The 24,998-nt window shown below is 44.4% G+C and overlaps 3 protein-coding genes across 4 annotated transcripts in view; 1 reads left to right on the forward strand and 2 right to left on the reverse strand.

The window, feature by feature from the left end:
- Trp (transient receptor potential) overlaps positions 1-12,006 on the forward strand; it is a 207,921-nt gene extending 195,915 nt beyond the window's left edge. The window contains exon 17 of the mRNA XM_077421230.1: positions 11,304-12,006. Within this exon, the coding sequence (XP_077277356.1) occupies positions 11,304-11,908 (605 nt within the window). The 3' untranslated portion in view covers positions 11,909-12,006. The remainder of the gene's footprint in view (positions 1-11,303) is intronic.
- LOC143905639 (cytochrome b5) lies at positions 11,990-15,708 on the reverse strand. 2 transcript variants are annotated; one of them, XM_077421174.1, is made up of 4 exons: positions 15,481-15,674; positions 14,248-14,376; positions 13,809-13,891; positions 11,990-12,863 (listed from the first exon to the last, which is right to left on the reverse strand). In XM_077421174.1, exons 1-4 carry the CDS (start codon positions 15,601-15,603, stop codon positions 12,824-12,826), a joined length of 375 nt encoding a protein of 124 aa, XP_077277300.1. In that variant the 5' UTR covers positions 15,604-15,674; the 3' UTR covers positions 11,990-12,823. The 2 variants fall into 2 exon arrangements, with proteins under 2 accessions (XP_077277300.1, XP_077277301.1); XM_077421175.1 differs by lacking the exon at positions 13,809-13,891 and having other exon boundaries at positions 15,481-15,708.
- A 3,752-nt stretch (positions 15,709-19,460) lies between these two features.
- LOC143905679 (uncharacterized) lies at positions 19,461-20,838 on the reverse strand. The gene is made up of 3 exons (XM_077421231.1): positions 20,692-20,838; positions 19,735-20,191; positions 19,461-19,645 (listed from the first exon to the last, which is right to left on the reverse strand). The coding sequence occupies exons 1-3, from the start codon at positions 20,836-20,838 to the stop codon at positions 19,461-19,463; spliced, it is 789 nt and encodes a 262-aa protein (XP_077277357.1).
- Positions 20,839-24,998: the final 4,160 nt, after the last annotated feature.

The raw sequence follows: 24,998 nt of genomic DNA on the forward strand, positions 1-24,998 counted from the left end.
TTATTCAATTTGTTGAATTTGTAATATTTTATTACTGTCGCCCGTCCATCGTCGCGAACGAGCTCTCATTTGCCTTGTTTTGTTTATTTCTGCCAAAATCATTTGTATTTCTGCTGCTCTACTTCTTACGCAAGCATCTGCCGTAATTCTTGTTGAATTCTGCTGTATGTGCTAGTTTGCAACAATGCCGCTAGGCGGCGCATAATGGTAAAACTAACTCGCAAGTAAATTTCAGTTGGGATCTAATATAAGCAGGCCTCCGGCGAAGCGCGAAGCAAAATCATGACATTCGCGACAATCTTCGCCAGTATAATACAACGCAAGGCTTACCCAACGCCACTGCGGTGCTATAAATATAAAAAATATTGTTGTAAATTATTTTAATCTTTCTAAAAAATATTTTAAAAATATTTTGTGCTCAATGGGTAGCAGTAGGCGCTGCTACAAATCTGGCGCGATTATGTTGCACTGCGATTTGCGCAAGCATCTGCCACATTTCTTGCACTATTCTGCTATATGTAAATGCATACACATATCTTTCACAATTCTATTGCACTACGACGAGAGCAAGTTTCTGCCAACAGAAAAATAGTCAAAGTTGGAAATAGAAAACGCATTATCTGCCCGAAAGTTAATGCACGACTTTTCGTGCAGTTTTACAGCAGAATTGTAAAGGAATGGTTACCAGATATAACTATGTAACGGCCTGCCTTTTGGCTGTTTTTATCGAACGCGGACTAGCTCGCCGGACCAGGAGTTCGATGGTAGGCCCAGAGACAGAAGGCAGTTTTGATACGAAACGTGGTTTATTACAGTGGTTCAATTACAGAGTACGGAAACGCATTCGGTTTATGCGGCGGACGCGGGCGGATTATATGCTATAAGACAGCCGCGATAAGTACAACGCATTCGGTGTATGCGGCGGACGCGGGCGGATTATATGCTATAAGACAGCCGCGATAAGTACAACGCATTCGGTGTATGCGGCGGACGCGAGCGGATTATATTCTATAAGACGGTCGCGATAATTACAAATTTCGGGAGCGCATCTGATTTATGCGGCGGACGCGGGCGGATTGTATTCTATAAGACGGTCGCGATAGTTACAAATGTCGGGAGCGCATTCGGTTTATGCGGCGGACGCGGGCGGATTATATTCTATAAGACGGTCGCGATAATTACAAATGTCGGGAACGCATTCGGTTTATGCGGCGGACGCGGGCGGATTATATTCTATAAGACGGTCGCGATAATTACAAATGTCGGGAACGCATTCGGTTTATGCGGCAAACGCGAATCAGGTGGTCCGCACCGGCGCGATGCGGTACGCGTGCGAACGGGCCTTGAGGCCGGCCAATGGCTGGTCGGCCCGCGGCGCGAGAATCGCGGCGCGGGCGCGTGTGTGCTATCCGGCGCGGTTTCTTTTCTCGCGATATGATCCGGTATTAATTATGCGGCGCGGAGGTAATGGAAACGAACGGCCAGGGGCTAGGCTGGTCGATCGGTTGACGAGGAGGTCCGACTGTTCCGGCGGCAAGAACTCTTGTCGAGAGGCCGAGCACGCTCGACCCCTGGTTACCGTGGCAGACGGGGTGTCCCGGGTAGGAAGGCGGTCAGCGCTCGAGAACTCTCGAGCGAGGCACAGAACGCTGTACCCCGTTTCGTGAGCTGGCCTAGGAAGCGGAAAGGTACTCGTCTCCGAGGGTAGCGGAGCACAGGTAGCTAAGCTCGGATTGCGAGTGTCGATCTGTCGCGGCGCCGGTATTTTATACTCGCCCGGGTGGTACGCTAGGGAGGGGAGGCCGATTCCCGCGTGAGCCGCGCCGCCGGCGGAGCGGAGCGGGATCGGCGCGGCGGCAAGCGCGCTCGCGCTCGGCGGCGCTCGGCTCCCCTCGGTGTCTGTCGGAGACCCGGGACGATGTCGGTGCGGCGGAGCGCCGCGCACACGATCGCGGCTCCTTCGTTCAAAAAATAAGGTGGGCGCACCGCGCCCTTTCCTCGCCCGACGGAGATCGTCAGGCGGCATCCGGCAGCTCCTCGCCGGGAACGATGCATGTGTGGGGGTGCATCGTTACATCACCCCCCCCTTAGTATGCCTGAACTTTGAGGCATGTGTTGATGGCCGGTCGGGGTAGTCGGCTGACCTTGGCTGGACCTACCCCGTGGTGCCCTGGGATTTCTCCTTAATCCATCGGACTGACCCATCTCCATTGAATCGGATGTGCCAGCGCCTGTTCCCGAGTCGGGCTTTGTATTCGCGGGAGACGTGGCGTGCGAAATGTGGCACGTCCACGGTAATCCCGGGCGCGACGATGATCGGTATCGGCGGCGGTGGCAGCGGGCCCATCACTCGGGCCGGGTTGAGAGCTGGTCGTGGCCTTAGCGGTGCCGTATTTCGCGGTTGCAGTCGCCGGGGTAGCGGTGGCGGCGGCGTGGTCAGCCACGCTTGCTTCGCTCGGTTGGCTGCGTCGGACCTCTGCACGATGGTGCCGATGCGTGGCCACGTCCGTGGAGGTGCGGGTCTCTCCGGCGTTGGTGGCGGCGTGGGCTCGGGATCGCCGCGGTATAGGGTGGCCCACCCGTGCCCGATCCCGGGGTTGGCGGGATCGTACGGCTCGGGGTCCTCTCCCAGGATTTCCTCGATCTCTCGCAGTATATTGCGCTCCGTAGCTTGCTCCGTCGCTGTGTCTTCCGTCATGGTGACAGTCGATCTGACGGATCGGTGGCCGCGTTGTTCGCTCGCTTCCTATCGTCGCCAGGTTTCCTGGCTTATCCGGGGGGGAAGGTCGTACCATCTTTATTTTGTTCGGCGTGACAATAATATTCCACGGTGATCTTACCCGTTGACAATAATATTCACGGTCCCTGACAATAATATTTTTGTCGGCGCTAACAGTTTCCGCGCGCGTCGTCGGCGTGGATTCGTAATGTACGGTCGCGGCGGCGGTTTCGTCGGCGGGCTCCCCTTCCAGGTCGGGATCGTGTACGACGGGTGTCGTATCGGTGGGCGCGCGTTTGAGATCCTGTACATGCACGTGACGGTACCATTTTCCCTGGCGGCTACGGAGGTCGACTATTACTGGCGAGATGATGCGACGAACTTCGAGTGGACCGATAAATTTTGGAGCGAGCTTCGCGTTGAATGCGGCTTCTTTGTTAGACAGGGGTCGGTCGCGCTTCCACACCCACTCCCCGATTCGCGGTCGCCAGTCCCGGCGGCGGAGATTGTAATGTTTTTCCTGGCGTTGGAAGGCGCGGGCTAATTGAACGCGCACGAGCTCGTACGCCTCGTTCAAACGACGGTGCACCGGTGTGGCCGGACCGGCCGCGGACGGTAGGCCATTTTCCCCGGGGCGGCGTAATTCGCGGCCGTGATTTAAAAACGCGGGTGTGTAACCGGTCGCGTCGTGCGTTGCGGTGTTATATGCGAACTGGAGTTCTGGCAGGTGCGCGTCCCACGTTTTATGTTTCTTGGCGTACTGCGCTATCATTGTTTTAATGACGCGATTAGTTCTTTCTACGGGGTTGCAGTGGGGTGCGTATGCCGGCGTGAAACGTTGTCGGATACCGCACCCGTTTAGTAGTTGCGCGAGTTGTTTTGACTTTAGTTGCGTACCATTGTCCGAAAGAACCTCCTCCGGACAGCCGTGTCGGAGGATGATGGTTTCGGTAATATGCTTTACGATCGCGGGCGCGGTGGCGCGTCGTAGCGGGCGGAGCTCGACCCATTTCGTAAAACGGTCTTGCATATTGAGCAACCATATGTGCCCGGCGGCGGATCGTGGCAACGGACCGACGAGGTCGATGGTGACCTGTTGCCATGGTCGTTCGAGGGCGGTCGGGTACAGCTGGCCGGCTGGTTTTTCCTGCGCCACCTTATGTGCGAGACAGGTCGCGCATTCGCGGACGTACCGTGCGATATCGCGGAACATGCCGGGCCAGTAAAATCGTTGCGCGATCCGCGCGATTGTTTTGGCGATCCCCAAGTGGCCGGCGGTCGGGGCGTCGTGGTACCGCGCGAGAATCTCGGGGCGTTGATCCTTCGGCACGCACTCTTTCCACTGTTCGTCTGCCGGTGTATCTTTAAAATCGAGACTGTGGAGCACGTGCTTCCACAGTCGGCCCTGGTCTATTCGGAAATCGGGCGCCTCGTGGGGCGCAGTTTCGGCTGCATGCCACATGCGCGTATACCATGGGCACTTCGGGGCGGTGACGCTGAGGAGCTCGGATTGCCTCGACAGCGCGTCCGCCACCTTGTTCAGTGTCCCTTTGCGGTATTTAACGTCGAAGTCGTACTGCTGCAATTCAAAGGACCAACGTCCCAATCGGCCGGACGGCGACTCTAGTTTCTGTAGCCACTTTAACGATTGGTGATCCGTGATCACCGTGAACCGGTACCCCTCGAGGTAATCGCGCATCCGCCTAATTCCCCATACGACTGCCAGACACTCCAGTTCGGTAGCGCTATAGTTTCGCTCGGCGTGATTCAATGTGCGGCTAGCGTACGCGATGACACGCTCGCCCTCCGGAAAGTACTGCGTGAGTACGGCTCCCAGACCCGTGGTGCTGGCGTCCGTCTGGAGGTGAAATTGCCGCGTAAAGTCCGGACAGGCAAGGACCGGCGCGGTGGTCAGCGTACGTTTGAGTGTGTCGAACGCGTTTTGCTCGGCCTCCCCCCAGGCCCATCGGGCCTGCTTGCGTGTCAGCGCGGTGAGCGGCGCGGCGAGGGTGGCGAAGTCTTTGATGAACCGGCGGTACCAGCTCGCGAGCCCTAAAAATTGTCGGATGTGTCGTACGCTCTGGGGCACGGGCCAGTTCGCGACGGCGCTAACCTTGTCTGGGTCGGTGCGGATGCCGTCGCGGTCGACGATGTGGCCGAGATACTTTATACGGTCGGTACAGAAACGGCATTTTTCCGGGTTAATCCTTAGCTTCGCGGCTCGGAGTCGGCGGAAAACTTCGCGCATAACGCGTAGGTGCTCCTCGAACGTTTCAGTGGCGATCACGATGTCGTCCAAGTATACGAACACGTGCGGCCATAATTCGGGGCCGAGGATTGAGTCGAGCAGGCGCTGAAAAGTCGCCGGGGCCGAATGCAAGCCGAATGGCATAACCCGGAATTGCATCAGCCCTTTGCCGGGGACTGTAAATGCGGTTACGGGTCGGCTCTCCGGCGCGAGGGGCACCTGCCAGTACCCGTTTTTTAGATCGAGGGTTGACAAGTACCGAGCCCCCCGTAATCTATCTAGCGTCGCGGTGATTTGCGGTAGTGGATACGCGTCTTTTTCGGTAAGCTCGTTAACCCAGCGGAAATCAATGCAAAAACGCGGTTTGCCGTCTTTCTTTCGTACGATCACGATCGGCGAGCTCCAGGCGCTGTGCGACGGCTCGATGATGCCGTCCTGCAGCATTTTTTCGACTTCTGCGTCTATGATCGCCTGCATCGCAGGGTTCCGCGGTCGATACCTCTGCTTAACCGGGCGGTCGGTTTTTACGCGGATTATGTGTTCCCCGCGGTCCGTGGGGCCCTGCACCCCTTCGAACTGCGCGAGTTCGTCTGCCAGAAAACGGCGGAGGCGGTTCTCCTCGGTCGCCGCGTCCTTCTCGTGAATGCCCCCGACGGTGGCTGCTATCGTGTCGGCGCTGGGCGGCGGCGGGGGCGGGATGGCGAAATCCATTTTGCCCCACAGGTCTACGCCTATCAACATGTCGCAGTCCAGCTTGGGCATGATTTGGAACCGGTGCCAAAACATGCGTCCTTGTACGGTCACGGGGAACGTAATTAAACTCGGGATGTCCGCGCGCGTCCCATCGGCGAGATACACCCGCCCGGTAATTGTCGTGATTGTGAAGTTTGCCGCCAACGTTTCCGCGGTGCTCGCGTTCACGAAGGAGGCTTCGGACCCGGTGTCTAAGAGAGCGTCGAACGTTTGGTCCGCTACGCGGACGCTCAGGTGCGGACGCGGTTTGTACGTTATGCGGAGGACCGGGGGGCGGCCGCCTCTTCCCCGGCCCGCGTGGCATTTCCCGCCGGCGGGTGACAATCACGCGTAAACACGCCGTCCCGCCCACATTGTGAGCAAAACCGTTTGGGTGGCCGGCGGCAATCAAAACGGGTGTGCCCGCGCTGTTTACAGCGCCAGCAACACTCGTGTCGGTCGTATGCGGTAGCGGCGAGCGCGGGTTGCGGGGCGACAGGCTGTCGCGCGCGAGTCCGCTCTTCGATGCGCTCGAACTCTTCCGCCTGGCGCAGGATCTCGCGCGTCCGGGTGACGGAATCGCGTCGGATGTAGAGCTGGTACCGCGGATGCATATTATCGTAGAGCGCGTCGAGCCGGTCTTCCTCTGTGAACCCGGTCGCTCGGCGCATCATGGTGAGCATTTCGGTGGCAAATTTGCGGTACGGTTCGTCTGGTCGCTGCATTCGCGTCTGTATTTCGCGAATGAGTTGAGCGCGGTATCGTCGCGGGAGGTAATACTCGCGGAAATCGGCGTGGAAGTCCTCCCAGCCCTGCCATGTGTGCCGGTTATTTCGGTACCAAAGAAGCGCGTCGCCCTTAAGTAACTCCGGAAGCCCCGCCAGTATTTGCGCGCCGGAAATCTGGTACGCGTCTTTAAGTTCCTCTAGCCGCTCGAGAAACGCGACGGGATCTTTGCCATCAAAATGGCACCCCCATTTTCTTATTTGATCCACGACTTGACCGGGGAATCCGGCCGGGCGATCGCTTGCCGCCGGAAAAAAAACTTCGTACGGGGTTGCCGGAGCCGACGGCGGGCCGGTCGTTGTCGGCGCGAGGAGCGATCCCGGCGGCTGTATGACGATCGGAGGCACCGTTTTCGTCTCGTTGCCCCCCGCGGCGTCGGTTCGCGTCATCTCGGGATGGTCGGTCGCATGGGCACTCAGGCGTTGCCGTAGCTCGTCCATCGTGCCGTCGGCGTCGAGTTCGCGTCGCGTGAGTTCTTCGATTAGCTCGTTTTTCGGTAGTTTATATATCCACGCTTTGGCCATTGCGTATCCTGGTCTTCTGTCTCTCGGAACGATCAAAACGGTCCCTGTTCGGGCGCCATGTAACGGCCTGCCTTTTGGCTGTTTTTATCGAACGCGGACTAGCTCGCCGGACCAGGAGTTCGATGGTAGGCCCAGAGACAGAAGGCAGTTTTGATACGAAACGTGGTTTATTACAGTGGTTCAATTACAGAGTACGGAAACGCATTCGGTTTATGCGGCGGACGCGGGCGGATTATATGCTATAAGACAGCCGCGATAAGTACAACGCATTCGGTGTATGCGGCGGACGCGGGCGGATTATATGCTATAAGACAGCCGCGATAAGTACAACGCATTCGGTGTATGCGGCGGACGCGAGCGGATTATATTCTATAAGACGGTCGCGATAATTACAAATTTCGGGAGCGCATCTGATTTATGCGGCGGACGCGGGCGGATTGTATTCTATAAGACGGTCGCGATAGTTACAAATGTCGGGAGCGCATTCGGTTTATGCGGCGGACGCGGGCGGATTATATTCTATAAGACGGTCGCGATAATTACAAATGTCGGGAACGCATTCGGTTTATGCGGCGGACGCGGGCGGATTATATTCTATAAGACGGTCGCGATAATTACAAATGTCGGGAACGCATTCGGTTTATGCGGCAAACGCGAATCAGGTGGTCCGCACCGGCGCGATGCGGTACGCGTGCGAACGGGCCTTGAGGCCGGCCAATGGCTGGTCGGCCCGCGGCGCGAGAATCGCGGCGCGGGCGCGTGTGTGCTATCCGGCGCGGTTTCTTTTCTCGCGATATGATCCGGTATTAATTATGCGGCGCGGAGATAATGGAAACGAACGGCCAGGGGCTAGGCTGGTCGATCGGTTGACGAGGAGGTCCGACTGTTCCGGCGGCAAGAACTCTTGTCGAGAGGCCGAGCACGCTCGACCCCTGGTTACCGTGGCAGACGGGGTGTCCCGGGTAGGAAGGCGGTCAGCGCTCGAGAACTCTCGAGCGAGGCACAGAACGCTGTACCCCGTTTCGTGAGCTGGCCTAGGAAGCGGAAAGGTACTCGTCTCCGAGGGTAGCGGAGCACAGGTAGCTAAGCTCGGATTGCGAGTGTCGATCTGTCGCGGCGCCGGTATTTTATACTCGCCCGGGTGGTACGCTAGGGAGGGGAGGCCGATTCCCGCGTGAGCCGCGCCGCCGGCGGAGCGGAGCGGGATCGGCGCGGCGGCAAGCGCGCTCGCGCTCGGCGGCGCTCGGCTCCCCTCGGTGTCTGTCGGAGACCCGGGACGATGTCGGTGCGGCGGAGCGCCGCGCACACGATCGCGGCTCCTTCGTTCAAAAAATAAGGTGGGCGCACCGCGCCCTTTCCTCGCCCGACGGAGATCGTCAGGCGGCATCCGGCAGCTCCTCGCCGGGAACGATGCATGTGTGGGGGTGCATCGTTACAACTATTTGTTATATAGTCAAAGATTATTGCCCGCTGAAAATGACGGTTTTTGTTAAATTACGTCTTATTAAGTTTTTTTTCTCGCTAATGGCAATTACTTTACCTTCGTAAAACAATTTAATTTCACATTTTAAATTAAACTACGATAAATTAATAATTTACCCCAAAAATGTTAAAAAAATCTTGCTCTTTTTTTACTTTTTTATATTTGGTTGATTTGCAACCGTAAATAAAACAATAAACAATCATTGTTATACGATATAGAATATGAAACCCGATAACGCAAGTCTAGCTGTCACGCGTGAGCTCACAGTTCATTGAAGTACCGGGAGTCGCCACTTGTGCGATGGGGGCGCGTGTGATGTTTTTCACATCAAAAACAGCCAACTGGCAATCCATGGTTATATAGTGTTATATAGTCAAAGGTTCCTACCTACCGATATGGGCCTAAGCAGAATGGCTGTCTTGGCAGTGTTTTATGCCTTAAACTGTACAGTATTGTGCGTTAAGGCCTAAGCAGAATGGCTGTCTTATAACCTTAAGGCAGTGTTTTATACCTTAAGTCTTTTGTTTTATGTAACGCACAATACTGTGTTAATGTTTTCTGTCTTGTATAGTTATACGTCGCGTATACTACACAAGACAGGAAACATTAATACAGTATTGTGCGTTACATAAGACAAAGACTTAAGGCATAAAACACTGCCTTAAGGTTATAAGACAGCCATTCTGCTTAAGCCCTTACATAAAACAAAGACTTAAGGCATAAAACACTGCCAAGACAGCCATTCTGTTTAGGCCCTAACGGTCGGTTCGATAAGCTAGAGTCCCTTTATAAGAGTCTGGACAGACTGGTCCTTATTTTCATTGGACGTGCAACACCATGGCGGAACCAATCACGAGCGGTAAAATAACGAGCCTTAGGAGCCTCTCTCAGGGTGCGTATTATGGAACTTTTCGAAATGGATTCCGATCGGAATTGTTATTTCCTACATTTCTATTGTATTTTTAGGAAAAACTGTCATGCATTTATCTATATATACATCTCGTAATTTTTTCTATCAATAAATTGTTGTATACTATTATAATTTATTTTATTAAAATATTTTTTTCAGGTATTTTAAAGTTTTGGTTATCTTATCTCTATCAAGTGAAAATAAAAATATAGACAAACTCACACTTTCTCACAGCCTCTGTAGAATTCTCTCACGATATCACAACAATACAACGATTACGTGTAGTCATCGACGCCATAGTATTTTTCTTCCATCTAGGGCGTCTAGAATAGAGTCCCTAAATACGTGACATTCACGCCATGTTGTTGCACTCCCAAAGTCTGTCCAGACTCTTATAAAGGGACTCTACGATAAGCGTCGAAGCAGCGCCGACACCGTTAACGACACCGACGACGAACGAAATAAGGCCCCTGGGCATGCCCTAGCAGCGCATCCCCTCCATATGCTGCCAACGCACACCAAAGCGAAGGCACATCCGTGTGCTGTCGAGCGTCCCAAATGTTTCCGAGTTTAATCGAACGCGGACAATACATATACCAGGTGTATACCTATGAAATGCGGATTTTTTTAAGGAAAAATACATGTTAATTTGAAGTGAATGGTTATAAAGTTATTTATTGGAAGTATATGCGCCATTCGACGCTACAACCTTTCCCCATCTTTCTGGCAAAAGATGGATTCCGCGACGATAGAAACTTTCATCTTTCGAAGCAAACCATGAATCGACCCATTTTTTCACTTCTTCGAAATTAGCGAAGTGCTGCTCAGCTAATCCGTGCGCCATCGACCAGAACAAGTGATAGTCCGAAGGAGCAGTGTCCGGCGAATACGGCGGGTGAGGTAGCACATCCCAATTCAATTCTTTTAAAGTTTCCTTGACAACATTTGAGGTGTGGGCCGGCGCAATGTCATGTAGCAAAATCACTTTTCCATGTCTTTGGGCCCATTTCGGACGTTTTGTGATCAATGCATGGTTCAAATTGATCATTTGTTGGTAGCGAGCAACATTAACCGTTTCACCATATTTGAGAAGTTTCTTTTCGGTGGTTTTCCCTTAGTCTTGTCTTTCACATCAAACTCACCAGTTTTGAATCGATTGAACCAACGTTCACAAGTGTTTTGAGATGCAGTTCGCCGTAAGTTTCTACAAGTATTCGATAAGTTTGAGCAGCAGTTTTCTTCAAAATGAAGTAATGAATCAAAACCTCCCGCAAATGGTCTTTTTTTGGTACGAAATCCGACATTTTCAAAGCAGAAAAAGATTAGGATATTTACACTCTCACAATTTTCCACATGTATGGTTTTGTAGATTAGGAATAGCCAAACAAAATACTGTATATGTCAAATCATCACGCGTAAGAACGTATGTGTGGTATATATATATATATATATATATATATATAAAGAATATGGTTATATATAATTATATAATATATAAGTACGGAAATTTTGCTTTTTATATATAATATTTTAAGGGCCATTTTTTTGGGCGTTTCTCTTTTATTAGGACTCATAGAAAATAAGCTTTTGTAGAAATTACCTCTTCGAAAAGTTTGTTTTTATTTTATGCTACATTTTTTGATATTTAACTATTGACATTTTTTTGTGTGTTATTTTAAATTTATATTTTAAAACTCTTTAGTTTTGCCATGAAATTTAAACAATGTTCACAAATATGTAGAAGATGAATTATCAAGAAAATTTTTTCTTGAATGGGCTTATTTAAAGTAGATTCTGTTTCTTATTTTGTTATATATTATTAAGATAAAGAAATCAAAATAAGAGATTAAAAAATTAATTTATTCATTCAGTCTCTCTTTCTCTCTCTCTCCCATACATAGATACGAATGACGCCACTAAAGAAACTGAAGAGGTGCCTCGAAGAAGCAGCAAAGTTATGATAGCGGAAACTTCTACAAATATAGTTCCACGACCTGTCACTGAAACATTAAAAAAAAGCCTATTGAAATCTACGAGCAGCAACAGCAGTAGCTGTGTGGATAAACCAGTAGTGCTCGATGTTAAAGCTATCGAAGTTAGGTCACCGTCACCTATACCCGAGGATCTCGTAGAAGAAGAAATTAACAAGCAATCAACATTATCAGCATCAATGTCCGATCAAGAGAAAAATTTTGAAAAAAAGGAAAACGCGCAAGAGCAACAGCGAGAAAAAGATGGAGAAGTAAGCGAAAAAGAGATGTTAGAAGAGCAAAAAGAAGAAGAGAGGGTAAAGGATAAAAAGAAGTGTCAGCAATCGGAAAATGCAGAGGGGAATAACAGTGATAACACTGAGCAGGAGATCTCGAAAAACAATAAGGAAATCGATGCAGGAAAATGTACTGAATCCGAAGTGAAAGAACAAAAACTTGAAGTAGTACCAATTCAATCTACAAAATTGCGGGGAAAGTCAAAAGCAACCGGGCAAATAGTGGGGGGTTGGATTTAATTTAATTTGGCTATTATTTATATGCACTATGTTTATTTAAATGTTTAAATTTAAATATCTTATTAAACCTAAGTATTCAGCTTCGTTAGAATTCCATATTTATTTAAACATTTGTTAATAATATAATGTAATAGCGCTAATAATGCATTGAGCTCTAGTTGCGTTAAAATATTTATCTGGGGAGTCCTCAGTTGCTTAAAACAGTTAGAGGAAAGTATTTTATGACGGCCCGTGAAACCTTGGCATAATTCATAGCACATATCACGAGGCGGACTTTCCTCATGTGTGACGCAAACGTAATTTCTAAGTACTTTACATGACAAGCAATATTCAATATCGGTACTCAGAATACGTTATCAATTTTCTGCGTATCGCATTGTCAAATCAATTTCTAAGTACACTGCCATCTATAATTCGGTTACATCAATCTCGATAATTTTATAAATATTTTTATTGACTGTACGTTTTAATTGTCTACTATTATAACATGAAATAGTATTTGATTTAACTTTATTAAACTTACTCTTAAGCTAATTTAACTTAAAAAGGAATAAAGTTGGTTTCAAATTACAAAATTTTGTTAATGAAATTAAATTACATTGGAAATTCTATTGAGAATTTACTATACCGTGTTCGTAAATGAGATAAGCAGATGACGCATGACTCATACTCGCGGACGTAACTTGCCGTTGGCTTTTCCTGTTCATTCTTATACATATATCTCCAATGTCACGTATAAGCGATAAGTGGACGGTTTTTAATCTCGATGATTCTTATCAGTGATGCGTTGTGCACGTCGTCGCGAACAAATGTCTTATTTAGTCTATTTAGATAACAAATGTAACATACATGATGTAATAAATTAAATTATATATCTAAAATAACTTTACAGTCAATATTCTTCAGATGCATTCTTCAATGTATACACTTGCCGCAGATTATTGCTAAAAAGGTTCTGAAACAGAAGAATAGCAAATGAGAATGGCAAAGTTAGTAATAGGATAAAAACCGTGTTTAATCTATTTAATCTGTTTAATCTATTATATATATATATATATATATATATATATATAATTTCGTGTTGTTACACAAAGCATTATTATTAAATATAAATTAATTTCTTTAGAATGTTAAAAGCGTTTTCATGGTATTATACATTCCTCTCTTTTAAGGAAACGTCGCTTTTCTAAATAGACTTTCTCTGCGTCACATTATAGTGAAGTTAAATAGGTAATTATGAAAGAGAGTTCTCACCAATTTGGCTGAAACTTTACAGTTTTGTGTATTTTGGTGCGTAAAACATGAATCTATAAGTTAAAATTGTCGCTCTCAATTAGGAAAAAAGTTATTAAGTACTAAAGTTGACATTTGTGTGGTTAGGATGTTTGTCATTTATTATACTTTGTATTTATAGACTTTTCAATATGCCAATTATTTTCAGCTTTAAAAAAAGCATAATAACACTATTTTTATTATCTTTTTTAACCATTTAATTCAATATATTATAGCATATTTGGTACAACAAAAACAAAACTGCACATTTTCCAAAGAAAATAATAATTTATGTCTTTTGTTAAAGCAGAGAATAGTTGGACCAACTATTCTCTGCTTTAACAAAAAACATAAATTATAAAAAAATAATAGAAATAGAGTTATTATGCTTTTTTAAAAGCAAAAAATAATTGGCATATTAAAAAATCTAGAATACAAAGTATAATAAATGACAGACATCCTAACCATGCAACTGTCAACTTTAGTACTTAATAACTTTTTTCCTAATTGAGAGCTACAATTTTATCGGTGAGGAAGCCCTTCTCCTTCATAATTACCGTTAAATGGCGTAAGGAATTTTCTGGTTATGATTAATACAAACATTAATGTTATTAATTCAAAAGTGCACCTTCGTTTTTGCCCATTCGCTCCATTTTCTGTTATTCCGTTAGAAATAGCCTGCTTTTTCTTTCTGTTGACACTTTTATCTTCCTGTAATATATTACATTTAGCGTATTATATCCAAAAAGATTAGCCAATTAACTACCCATATATAAAAAGCTATCATTTATTCTACTAGTTTTAGAGAGGGACTAGACTATAGACACTACAGACGCGCGCTTCGCGCGCGCTATTTAGCTTTAACATTACACACAACTGTCAAAATATACGATGATAGCTGCTCATGAAGTAAGCACAATGAGAGAACCAATCGGCATCGCGGAAAAGAGGTATAGAGAGATGGAATGGAACTACGAAAACCGATTTCGTGAAATTTTGTATAGTTTCTGTAGATGTTAGTACTAATAATTAAATTTATGTCTGAGGAATATTAAACTTGTACTTACATCTTGAAGTTCACCAATCAAATACTTTTTGAGCATCTTCTTTGCATCTGAAGAATGTCCGAAATCATCAAATCCACTCGTTGCATCTTTTCCCGCGTATTCCTCAAGTAATTCTGGACCACCGGGATGCTGTAATTAATATTATTTTCTATATTTTGTTTATTAAATTACTTTTATCATTATTTCAGAAATTATTATTAACAGAATATTATTATAACAGAAATTATTATTAATAGCTATAAGTTAGCCTCGCATGTAACTGAGTTATATAATAACACATAATAGCAACAATAGTGTAATACAATAGTAAGTGCATAATGATATAATAAATACAAGTTAAGATATTAATAAAAATATGGAAAAATAATAAAAATTACGGTAATGTATTGTATATCTTTTATTGCAAATTATCAAATTTGTTTTAATAATATTTATTAAAATATAAATTAAAATAGCTTTTTTTAATAAGGGAATAGATAAAAATAGATTTAATATTATACGTAGACGTTGTAATAATCAACTTTATTTTATTTTTTGAAAAGAGCACTCCATTGTTTTATTATGTTTTAATAATACGTAAGATTGTTAAAAGTAAAAAACTTATAGGTATAGAAGATATAAGATAAAAACTATTATTTCCTAATTTTAACTAATCTTTCAAATTTCAAAAAATAAATTTTTTCAAACTCTCACACACAGATAATTTTTTTTATACTTTTAACTTATTTTTGCAGAAGAGAGAATTATCTTCTTTTCTTGATTATACGACAATTTCGATCACATTTTGTAATTTGTATTGCTGGAAAGTTGAAGTGTTATAAATCGCAAAAATCACATTGTTATTATCAATCACAGATGAAAATAAGTACGAATTACTGCTGACTGTGTCTTCAGAAATAAAATTTATTTGAATTTTTATAACATGCAACATATTATTATATATTACATTAATTTTATAACAAGTAATATATTATTATATATTACAATAATTATATTTGTATACATATATGTATGTGTGTATATATAAATAATTTACAAAATGTCTCATATTTTATTTCAACATACTTTCACGTAAAATATAAAATATCATTTAAAATATTTATTTTTTTATTTTACTTAATACTTTTGCCCATAGAATAATGAGATAATCCGATTTATATAAAAAAAATACATAATTACATTTAAAACAAAATATGTAATTTGTAATATATAATTTTATTAACGCGTAGGTACCTGTTGCATATAATCCGTTACGTCGTAAACATTGTCGTAGATCACGATCCAGGTTTTTGTTCCATTCTTGCCGTTGCATTTTGCGACATCCGCGAGCGAATAGCGAATCACTGAATCGGACATTCTTTGGCTGAATCTCGCGAGAAAAAGAGAAATAATCTATTCGCGTCCGCAATATAAGTAACACGTGCCGATGTTGCGGAGACCGACGGTGCTCCCGGAAAATACGAACGATAAGCATATCGCGATTTAGAGAGACACGAATTGTATCTATAGATAATTGTAAACCTATTGCTATCTCAGTTCAATGCTTTATCATGCAACCAATGCAAATTATACGTAACATCATATTAAAGAATAATTTCTGAGGATAAAAGGATAAAATTTTTTCATAACGTGTTTGAACATTATTTTGCTGTCATAATTATTGCTAAGACAAGAGAGAGTGAGGAGTTGAGCAGAGGAAGATAGAGAAAGATAGAGAATAGAGAAGAAACGGGAAATAAGGCGAGAAATTAAATAAAAATGAAAAAATTAGTTACATGAATACCTAGGAAATCTAGAATGAGGAATTTTAAATAGTTCAGTAAATAGAGATCTAAAAAAGGAATGCATACATGCATAAATGGAGAATAAAACACACAATTGATTATGTAATAAGAGAGGAAAGGACAAAGGAAAAAATAGAGAGATTGAAAGAATTAGGAATAAATAGATTAGAAATATTTTCCGGTGATGGTCTAAGTAAAAGAACAGAAGAGAAAGAAAAGAGGAAAAACCAGAAAGGATAAAAAAGAGATTATTGGAAGAGAAATTATCAAGAGAGATATCGAAAGAAAATAAAAAAAAAGATGGTGCAGGAAAGAGTGAAAGAATCGAAAGCTGAGAGTGATAAAGGAAATATTAGAAAGAAACGATGGACACAAAAAATAGAAGAAAAGGAGAAAAAGAGATTAGAATTAGAATAAAGAATGCGAAAAAGATGAACAGAAAAATAGGAAATGTTTACATTGTCTGTAAGTAGACATATATATTATTATATTTATGTATAATATAAACGTTGAAATAACTAACTCTAATATAAAATGCGGAAGACAATATCATAAATGCGAATAAAGCTAAACAATGAAAGATAATTGTTGTCATGTGATATGGCACGTAATGCATTTGATTGATTATAGATAATTGTAAAAAACCTTTATCATAAAAGAAAATGACAATATAAAATAATATCTACAAATTTTTACAATTGAAAAACACATTCAGTGTAAACTAGCAATTTAATCATTATAGTTTTCTTTGAGACTTATTTCCATATAATAGAAAGTAGGAGAATACAACGCAGTAGATAATAGTGCGCACCTCAAGTTTGAGACTGTGACGATAGCTGACGACACGTAAGTGACAAAATTTCAAAGTTTATACGTCAATTCTGGATAATATAGGGGAGGCTGGGACTGTACGTGTCCACACTTTACGCTTTTTTCAAGTTTACTAAAAAACTAATAAAGATATTTGGCTAAAATTTTAATGGTATAATCTTTCAACCTTGCTATTAAAAAAAAAAACATAATTAGAATTGTTGATCTTTTAACATTTTAAAAAGGCGAATTTTTTAAGTAGACAAGTCAAGCGTAGACAGATAGCTCTATATGCGGAGCTATCTGTCCACATTCGAGGAGCTATCCACATAATAAAAAACACATTAATATATTAATTTCTATACTTGTTTATAATATTATTTATTACTAGAATTTTCGCCTGCGCTTTGCGCGGGCTCAAAATCTATTCCCCTCTCCCCAAACTCACCCATTAATTAAAAGCACCAATAGAAACCTCCAATTTTCAACCCCATAGTAGCCATCCCCATAAAATTAGTAATCTTTTGGTACCAGTTTCATCAAGATCATCAACAAAAAATTAGAAAAATTTTGGCACTCGTTTCAAGAAAATTGATCCATTAATAAAAAATAAAACTTATCCTTCAAAAATTAAAAGACTTTTGGCACTGTTTTCAAGAAAATCGGTCAATTAATACTTATAATAACGACACAAAAGTGTCAGCGATTTGATTAGTCTTGGAACAAAGTAATTTCTTTTATTTTAATAGTGTCGTTTATGAAATGCAGAATCTGGCTGCGCTGTCTCGCTGAAATGGGCGTTGCAGCGCCTTTAATCTTGTCGTAAAAACACTTATGTTGGAACAATTTGATTAGAATCTGCCATGCAACTGACACTGGAAAATGAGTCTGGCATCCTCCCAAAGTCGTTGTAAAAAGTCGATTTGTAGAATCATTTGATCAGAGCTGTAACTTGTCAAGATGGTAGTTTAAATATATAAAATTATAAAAAAATAAGTCTGGCTACTTGTACTGGCTGGAAAATTGGTCTGGTACCCCTTTTATAGTCGTCTGCACGAGCGCGCCGGTAGCTCGTTGCCCGCCGTATCTCTAAATATTATTAACGCATTACTCATTAAAAAAGATTTTACTTGTCCAAGGGAAAAACGTAAACGATTTCGTGCTTATTAGTAGTGGAATGATGTGTAATTAATTATGTAATAATCAGAAATAAAGTAATTTATAAAAAAAACTATTTTAAAGTAGACAACATTATGCAACGCTTATAAAAAATCAATTAATTTTATTTATTTATTTATTTATTTATTTATCTGAATAATCTGTAATCAAACTTTTAATTTCTGATGAACTTTAATTTTTATTATCGGGGAGCTCGGTATTGTCGGTATCGTCATTGGATTCTTCTTCGATTTCCTTTAATTGAGTACGTTCATGATCTGAAAATAATTCAAAGTTGAATTTATTATTAAAATTGCACAATTTTAATAAGCTGCGATGAAAACAAAACTTTTACAAACTAAACTAATTAACTCGTTTTATTTGCAAAAAAATAATTATTATCTTAAAATCATATTTCTAAAGTCATGATTAGATTTATTAACAGTATTTAAACCAAAATTCTTTATATTTTTATAAACTAAAATATTATAATATTATAAATAAATAATAAGTTATTATAATGATAAGTATCTTGATTCATTTCAAATTATTTGTTGCATTATTATTATAACTTTATTATTAGTTTATTTATTCAAAATTAATTTTGCATTTATTTAAAATAAAATTAATTTATGAAATATACCTTCATTTTCTTCCTCATTCGATTCAAGTAATATATCGCTCACGAACAGGGGCAGTTTCACTCCTTCGAACCAAGTAAACTCGTACGTTTCATCAACTTCTTTCCCCGCTAATTTTTCCAAGCCCGTTCCCTTGGCAGTGGTTTCGCTAGATAGTAAATAGGGACAGTGGGAATCTCGTTAATCCATTCATGCGCGTCACTAATTAGATGACGAGGCATTTGGCTATTTGCATCACGTCTTTCGGCGCGTCTTATTGCTTCGGGACAGTGCGGTTCCTGATAACAACGGGTCTCGGCTCGAGCGACCCTGCAGGTTAACTATTGGATCACTCATCTGCGCAACAGGTTACCCAATAACGAGGATACAAGATCCAGCATAACTTTCGTTCTTTATTACCTCCTATCTTATATTGACTAGGCCTATCTAGCACTCTTGGCAAGTCCTCCCGCAGGAGGAAAACCCATCTGACTGATCTGCCGCGGGATTCCTGCGTACGGGCTGGAAAAATTATTTAAGCAGAGTCCCCAACCTGAGGAAGCGGAATTTGGCCGACTTAGTGTTACCGTTACCGCGGGGAGCCACGTGGAGGCGTCCGCCCGTGCGCCGGGGCGGTTCGGTCGCACGGCTCTGCCGCCGTTCGGTGCCCATCCGAACGACTCGCATCACTGATGTTAACGGCAAAAGTGCCGACATAGCTTAAAATCGAGAGTGTAGATTGCTCCCAAATAAAAAATAAATAGATAAAATATTGGGTGGATCAGGTCCCAGACCATCGTTTATGTATAAAATTACATCAGTGAGCTAGTGCCAAGAGTTTTTAATCCGCAGCATCGCTGCTGTTAAGACGCAAAGGCGCATTATAATCCATAAACATATGAAAGAGTTCCACTGAGCTCCTGAGTGCTTGAAGTGTTAGCGTTCTCAGCGAGCCTCTGTCTTTAATTTGCAGTTTACGAAGGCAGGTAACAGTGTCTCTGGGCATTGCTCCTCTTGTCCCGATAACTATCGGGAGAATCGTACAATCTTTTGCCCCTAATTGAGCTTTAAGCGGGCCTATGAGGGACGCATATTAGCGAGCTTGTCCCTCCTACCTCTCTCTAGGAGATCACCATCTTCATGGCAGATTGTAACATCAGCCACGAAGACCCTTTCTCGATACTGTATGATCAGGTCTGGTTGGAGATTCCTCAAATGAGGGTCCTGCAGTCGAGCTTCTTTTGTTATTACCATTCCACGTTGCCCCAAAACGGGGCGTTCTATAAAGTCTTGAATGTCATTGTGGCGTTTAATACGACCAGACTTGGTGTACACGCACTGCCCCAGTATATAACCCAGAGTCTCAGGTTGAGCCTTGCACTTACGGCACATGACGCCGTTGTTCTTAGTGACTCTGTTTAACGACACCTTGTTCGCTGCGACATTGGCTCTTAACTTAAGAGCCGTGATATACCTGGAAGGTTTCAGCAGGTTAGGCCGGTATAGCCATTCGTTGCCTACTTTATCGTCTTTGTAGGCTGGCACACCCTTGCCTTGAAACGGTAACTCCGCCTACTTGTGCCATTCGTTCGCTTTGGCTTTACTTTTATAGCCGTCGATCTGTTTGGTCGACTCTAGGGACCAGCTTGGCCACGTGCGCCAAGCGCTTTAATTTGTTCTCCAGCCCTGACGCCACTACTAGGGCTTGGATCGCCGGATCGTTATTATTCACAAAGCGAAGCCAGCTTTTAACATTGCGGACGTTACAACAATTCCGAGCTTGGGAAAGCCCATGCCGCCATCGCGCTTAGACGCGTATAGCAGACCGTCTGCTGTAGACATTGGAAGGTGCAGATAGTCTTTCACCGCCGTCTTTAGTGTTTGGTCCAGTTCATTTAATTCTGTGGCACTTACAGTGACCGCGGTGAAGGCATACAAAAAGTGCGGCAAAACATACCGAGCCAAAATTCAACTTTCTGATGTGGTTTCAGAGGTAGCCTTTTAATTCTTAGGAGCGTGTCCTTTAACCGCGCAATTGCGCGCTTAATAACTACTCCTTCCTACGGAGTAACCTGTATGCCTAGGTACTGCATCGACTGAGCAGGGCCGCAGTAGGCGATCTTTTCGCCATTGCTGTTTATTTCCGGATTCACCATATACCAGCTATCTTTGGTGGCAACAATACCAAAGGCAACGCACTTTCCAATTGATAGTGCCATTCCCCATCTTGAGAGAAAGCCGACGAGCTCATCCATAAGCCGACTCGCTGCTTCTCTAGTGTTTGCAATGAGTATTATATCGTCGGCAAAAGCCAAGCACGATATATTCAGGCCGTCCTTAATTTGGAAGCTTTCCATTCTTTCAAGTCTGTCTATAATCAGATCCATGCAGACGTTGAAAATAAGCGGAGATAGAGGGTCTCCTTGCTTGACTCCTCTTCTCAACTCAATGTCAAACGTCTCGTCACGACATTTTATGGTCGTTTTGGCTTTTATACGAGTCCATTATCAATGCGACCACCTCCTCCGGCAGCCCTTTCCCAAGTAAAGCGTACTTAATAACAAGGTGCGGAAGGCTATCAAACGCCTTGGCTATGTCCACCTGAGTGGCTACGATTCCTTTGTCTTTCTTAGCTAATGCGAGAACTTCATTTAGCAAGTTGATGTTATTATAACATCCCATTTCCGGCACAAAGCCTTTTTGCCGTGCATTCAGGTGAACCACGTTTCTCAGACGCTGATCCATAATGCCCCAATATGATCTGATTGAGGAGATAGTAATCGGCCTGTAGTTAGCCGCTACTGAGGGATCCTTTCCCTCTTTGAGCAATAGCGTTGTTCTATTGCAGCGCCACGCGCTCGGTTGTTTCAATGCCAGCATGATTACATTAAAAATTGCGTGGAGGATATAGCCTCCCTTATTCCTCATCAGATCTCCCTTGCGGAGTCCGTCAGGCCCGGCTGCCACCCTCAGCCGTGTAGCCTTGAAACGCTTCAGAATCTCCGCCTTAGAGATAGGATGCAGAATCTCTGCTGGGTTATACGGCACCGTGGCTTCTCGCTCTTCCTGGCCAATATCACATCGACCCGGGCTTCCCCATAGCCCTTCGTAGAGCTCCTTAACGCTCCCGACTGTTGGACTCACCGATTCATCTGTGTCTAGCGTTTGGACATCCATACCTTTTCTTACCATTTTAGCGAGAAAAGCGGGATTGTTTCTATACAACTCTTGCGTACGGGCATAAGCTCAGGCTTTGCGTTCACTTCTTCCCGAGAGCCCTTTTCTCCGACTCCGGTGTCTTCGGGAATTACCGCCTGTTTTCTCAGACGCCGGAGCGCGGAACAAACCAATCCTCAGCTCATAAGCTACGTCTACCTCCTCTTGCGTTATTGCCTGACCTTCACTTTTTGCAGTCAGGAGCTGGATAATGTGCTGTTGTACTTTCAGCAATTCCTTGGGCTCATTACTCCTGAGCTCCTTAAGCACCGCCTCAATACAAGCTTGCCTCCAATACGCAGTTGACGCTGATTCGTCAAAGCTGTAGAAATCGCACGGTGTCTCCTCTGCATCTAGGAAAACGTCCTCGGTCTCCTCCGCCTCTACAAAGACATCGTCGACCTCCAGTGGTGCACCATTCACTTGCTAGTCCTCTTCGCCGAGGGGTTCTTGATTTGAAAGTGTACTCTCGAGGCGCTGCTCTCTCCATCTTTTTTAGCACGCCTCATTTCTCTTGTCCCTTATTTGTCTCAGGGTCTTCTCCGGCATAAACGGAACCATAGCCTTTTATCGCTATGTTCGTCTCATTCTTAAGCTCTATCTCGAGCTCGAGCCTCCTACTCACATCTTCGGCAGAGAAAACTCTACTTCTCTTTGGCTCCATTACCTTCGGAGCAGCTTGCTCCGTTCTCACTCGGTTTCTTGCAACCGGGTGTGCCAACCTCTAATGCTGTGACAGACCTCGTTGTGTAGTGAAAATTCTGTCACAGTCAGGGCAGACGAACCGGCCCTGCTCTACGGTTAATTCGCTGCTTATCACCTGCCCTGGCTGCTGGGCATTTTGGAAAGTGGCATGCGGCCGCACGATACGACGCAAATGACTTGCCACACCATTCGCATTTATACCTGATGCTCAGGTGAGGGTGCATTTCCTCTTTATGCCGGGCTTCATCTCTGACAGTGAGAACCATATACTCGCCCGCTCCAGCTGCGGCGCAATTCTCGCATTCCCTTCGATTGAAGGGGAGCGATAGTTCACAGACCTGTGTTTCTTGCCTTGGTTGTCTTCGAATAGCCCCCTGGCCGTGCTCCAGGGAAATGGGGCCGTGTTCCCCATCGTCCGAGGCTTCAATTTCATTTTTGCCAGCGCTTACCAGTAAGCCGACAGGGGTTGCTAGCCCACAACTAGCTGTGTTGCCCTGACGGGAATAAAACCCGCTGGCGCCGGTCGAGACCGGCCGAGAGCCCAGGGCATGCTCCCGAGTCGCCTGAACCCCGTTAGCTCCCCGGCAAGCCGGGTACCCAGCGGACACCATCGTGAAAGTGGGGCAGACTTGGGGCGCAGACAACGAGCTGCGCCCCCTTGTGAACGAGCAACTATGACTCTCACCAAACGCTCAAAGCGACAAGCCCCCGGAACGGCTCAGTGTCCACAAGGGCGGCGGCGTGTTGCTTGTCCTCAAAGCAAAAAGTCCCCGGGACCTAGGGTCACCAGGGGCTTAAACCTCTCCAAACTCCAAAATCCCTTAAAGCAAAAAGCCCCCGGGATCGGCCATTAGGACCGATCAACCAGGTGCCAATGCATATACCATGCACCACGGATCTCAAACCTCTCCAACTCCAAAAGCTCTTAAAGAAAAAAGCCCCCGGGATCGGCCGCTAGAGTCGATCAACCAGGAGCTAATGCTCATACCATGCACCAGATCTTGTTTGTCGCCAAAAGGATTGACCGATGGAGAGGTCTATGTACTGGAAGATGAAGAAAAGAAACAGAAAATTACAGCAGGAAAGGGAGAGCCCGCCTTAAAAGAGTCATAGTTACTCCCGCCGTTTACCCGCGCTTGCTTGAATTTCTTTACGTTGACATTCATCACTGGGCAAAAATCACATAATATACTTGCATAATGTTGACTATTTTAAATTTTAGTTTTATTTTTAAATTACTTTATTTCTGATTATTACATAATTAATGACACATCATTCCACTACTAATAAGCACGAAATCGTTTACGTTTTTCCTTTTGGACAAGTAAAATCTTTTTCAATGAGTAATGCGTTAATAATATTTAGAGATACGGCGGGCAACGAGCTACCGGCGCGCTCGTGCAGACGACTTTAAAGGGGGTGCCAGACCAATTTTCCAGCCAGTACAAGTAGCCAGACTTATTTTTTTATAATTTTATATATTTAAACTACCATCTTGACAAGTTTCAGCTCTAATCAAATGATTCTACAAATCGACTTTTTACAACGATTTTGGGAGGATGCCAGACTCATTTTCCAGTGTCAGTTGCATGCCAGATTCTTTTAAAACATTGCTTTATACAAAAAACAATAAATATATAAAAGCTCAGCACTAATCAAATTGTTCCAACATAAGGTAAAAGTACCAATACCCGGACATGTACCTATATATCCGGACACCTTTATTATTTATAAGTATAACGCGAATTAAAATCAAAGATAAAAGTATTTTTTTGTAGTTTAAAACTTCAATTATAATATCCAAACGTTTATTTTCATAAATTTATATTTTTTTAAAGGTATCCAGACACAGATACGTGTCCAGGTATTGGTACATTTTCTATGCTAAAGTGTCCGGGTATTGGTATCTTTACCTTAAGTGTTTTTACGACAAGATCAAAGGCGCCGCAACGCCCATTCCAGCGAGACAGCGCAGCCAGACTCTACATTTCATCAACGACACTATTAAAACAAGAGAAATTACTTTGTTCCAAGACTAATCAAATCGCTGACACTTTTGTGTCGTTACCTCACGGGCTAGTCCGTCGGCGAGACCGCACGTTAAGTAAGATCCGCGATAGCCTCCCCGAATCGGGAAAATCTATTACGCAGCGACGATCCTTGGTACGAGGTGATGGCGAGGAATCCGAGGAAAAGGCATCGCATCGGTAAGGTTGCCCGCAAGTAATACCGATATGTAAGCCACGACGCCGCCCTCCGGTACGCGCTCTCGCTCGGGAACACGTTGTAATACCGCGACACGTACGGTTCTTTGAGACCAAATATCGAATTGCGATCGACAGCGAGAGCGAAGGGCCTCGGGATGGTATCGTGGCCGCGGAATCCTGATAAGAACGTTCTAGCGAGCCTCTGGAGATCGCGATAGATTAGTTGACGAAATCCGGTAATGCGAGCCCGT

This window comes from Temnothorax americanus, unplaced genomic scaffold (genome assembly GCF_048541705.1).
Source record: "Temnothorax americanus isolate GAGA-0224 unplaced genomic scaffold, ASM4854170v1 Scaffold65, whole genome shotgun sequence".
NCBI classification, from domain to species: Eukaryota; Metazoa; Arthropoda; class Insecta; order Hymenoptera; family Formicidae; genus Temnothorax; species Temnothorax americanus.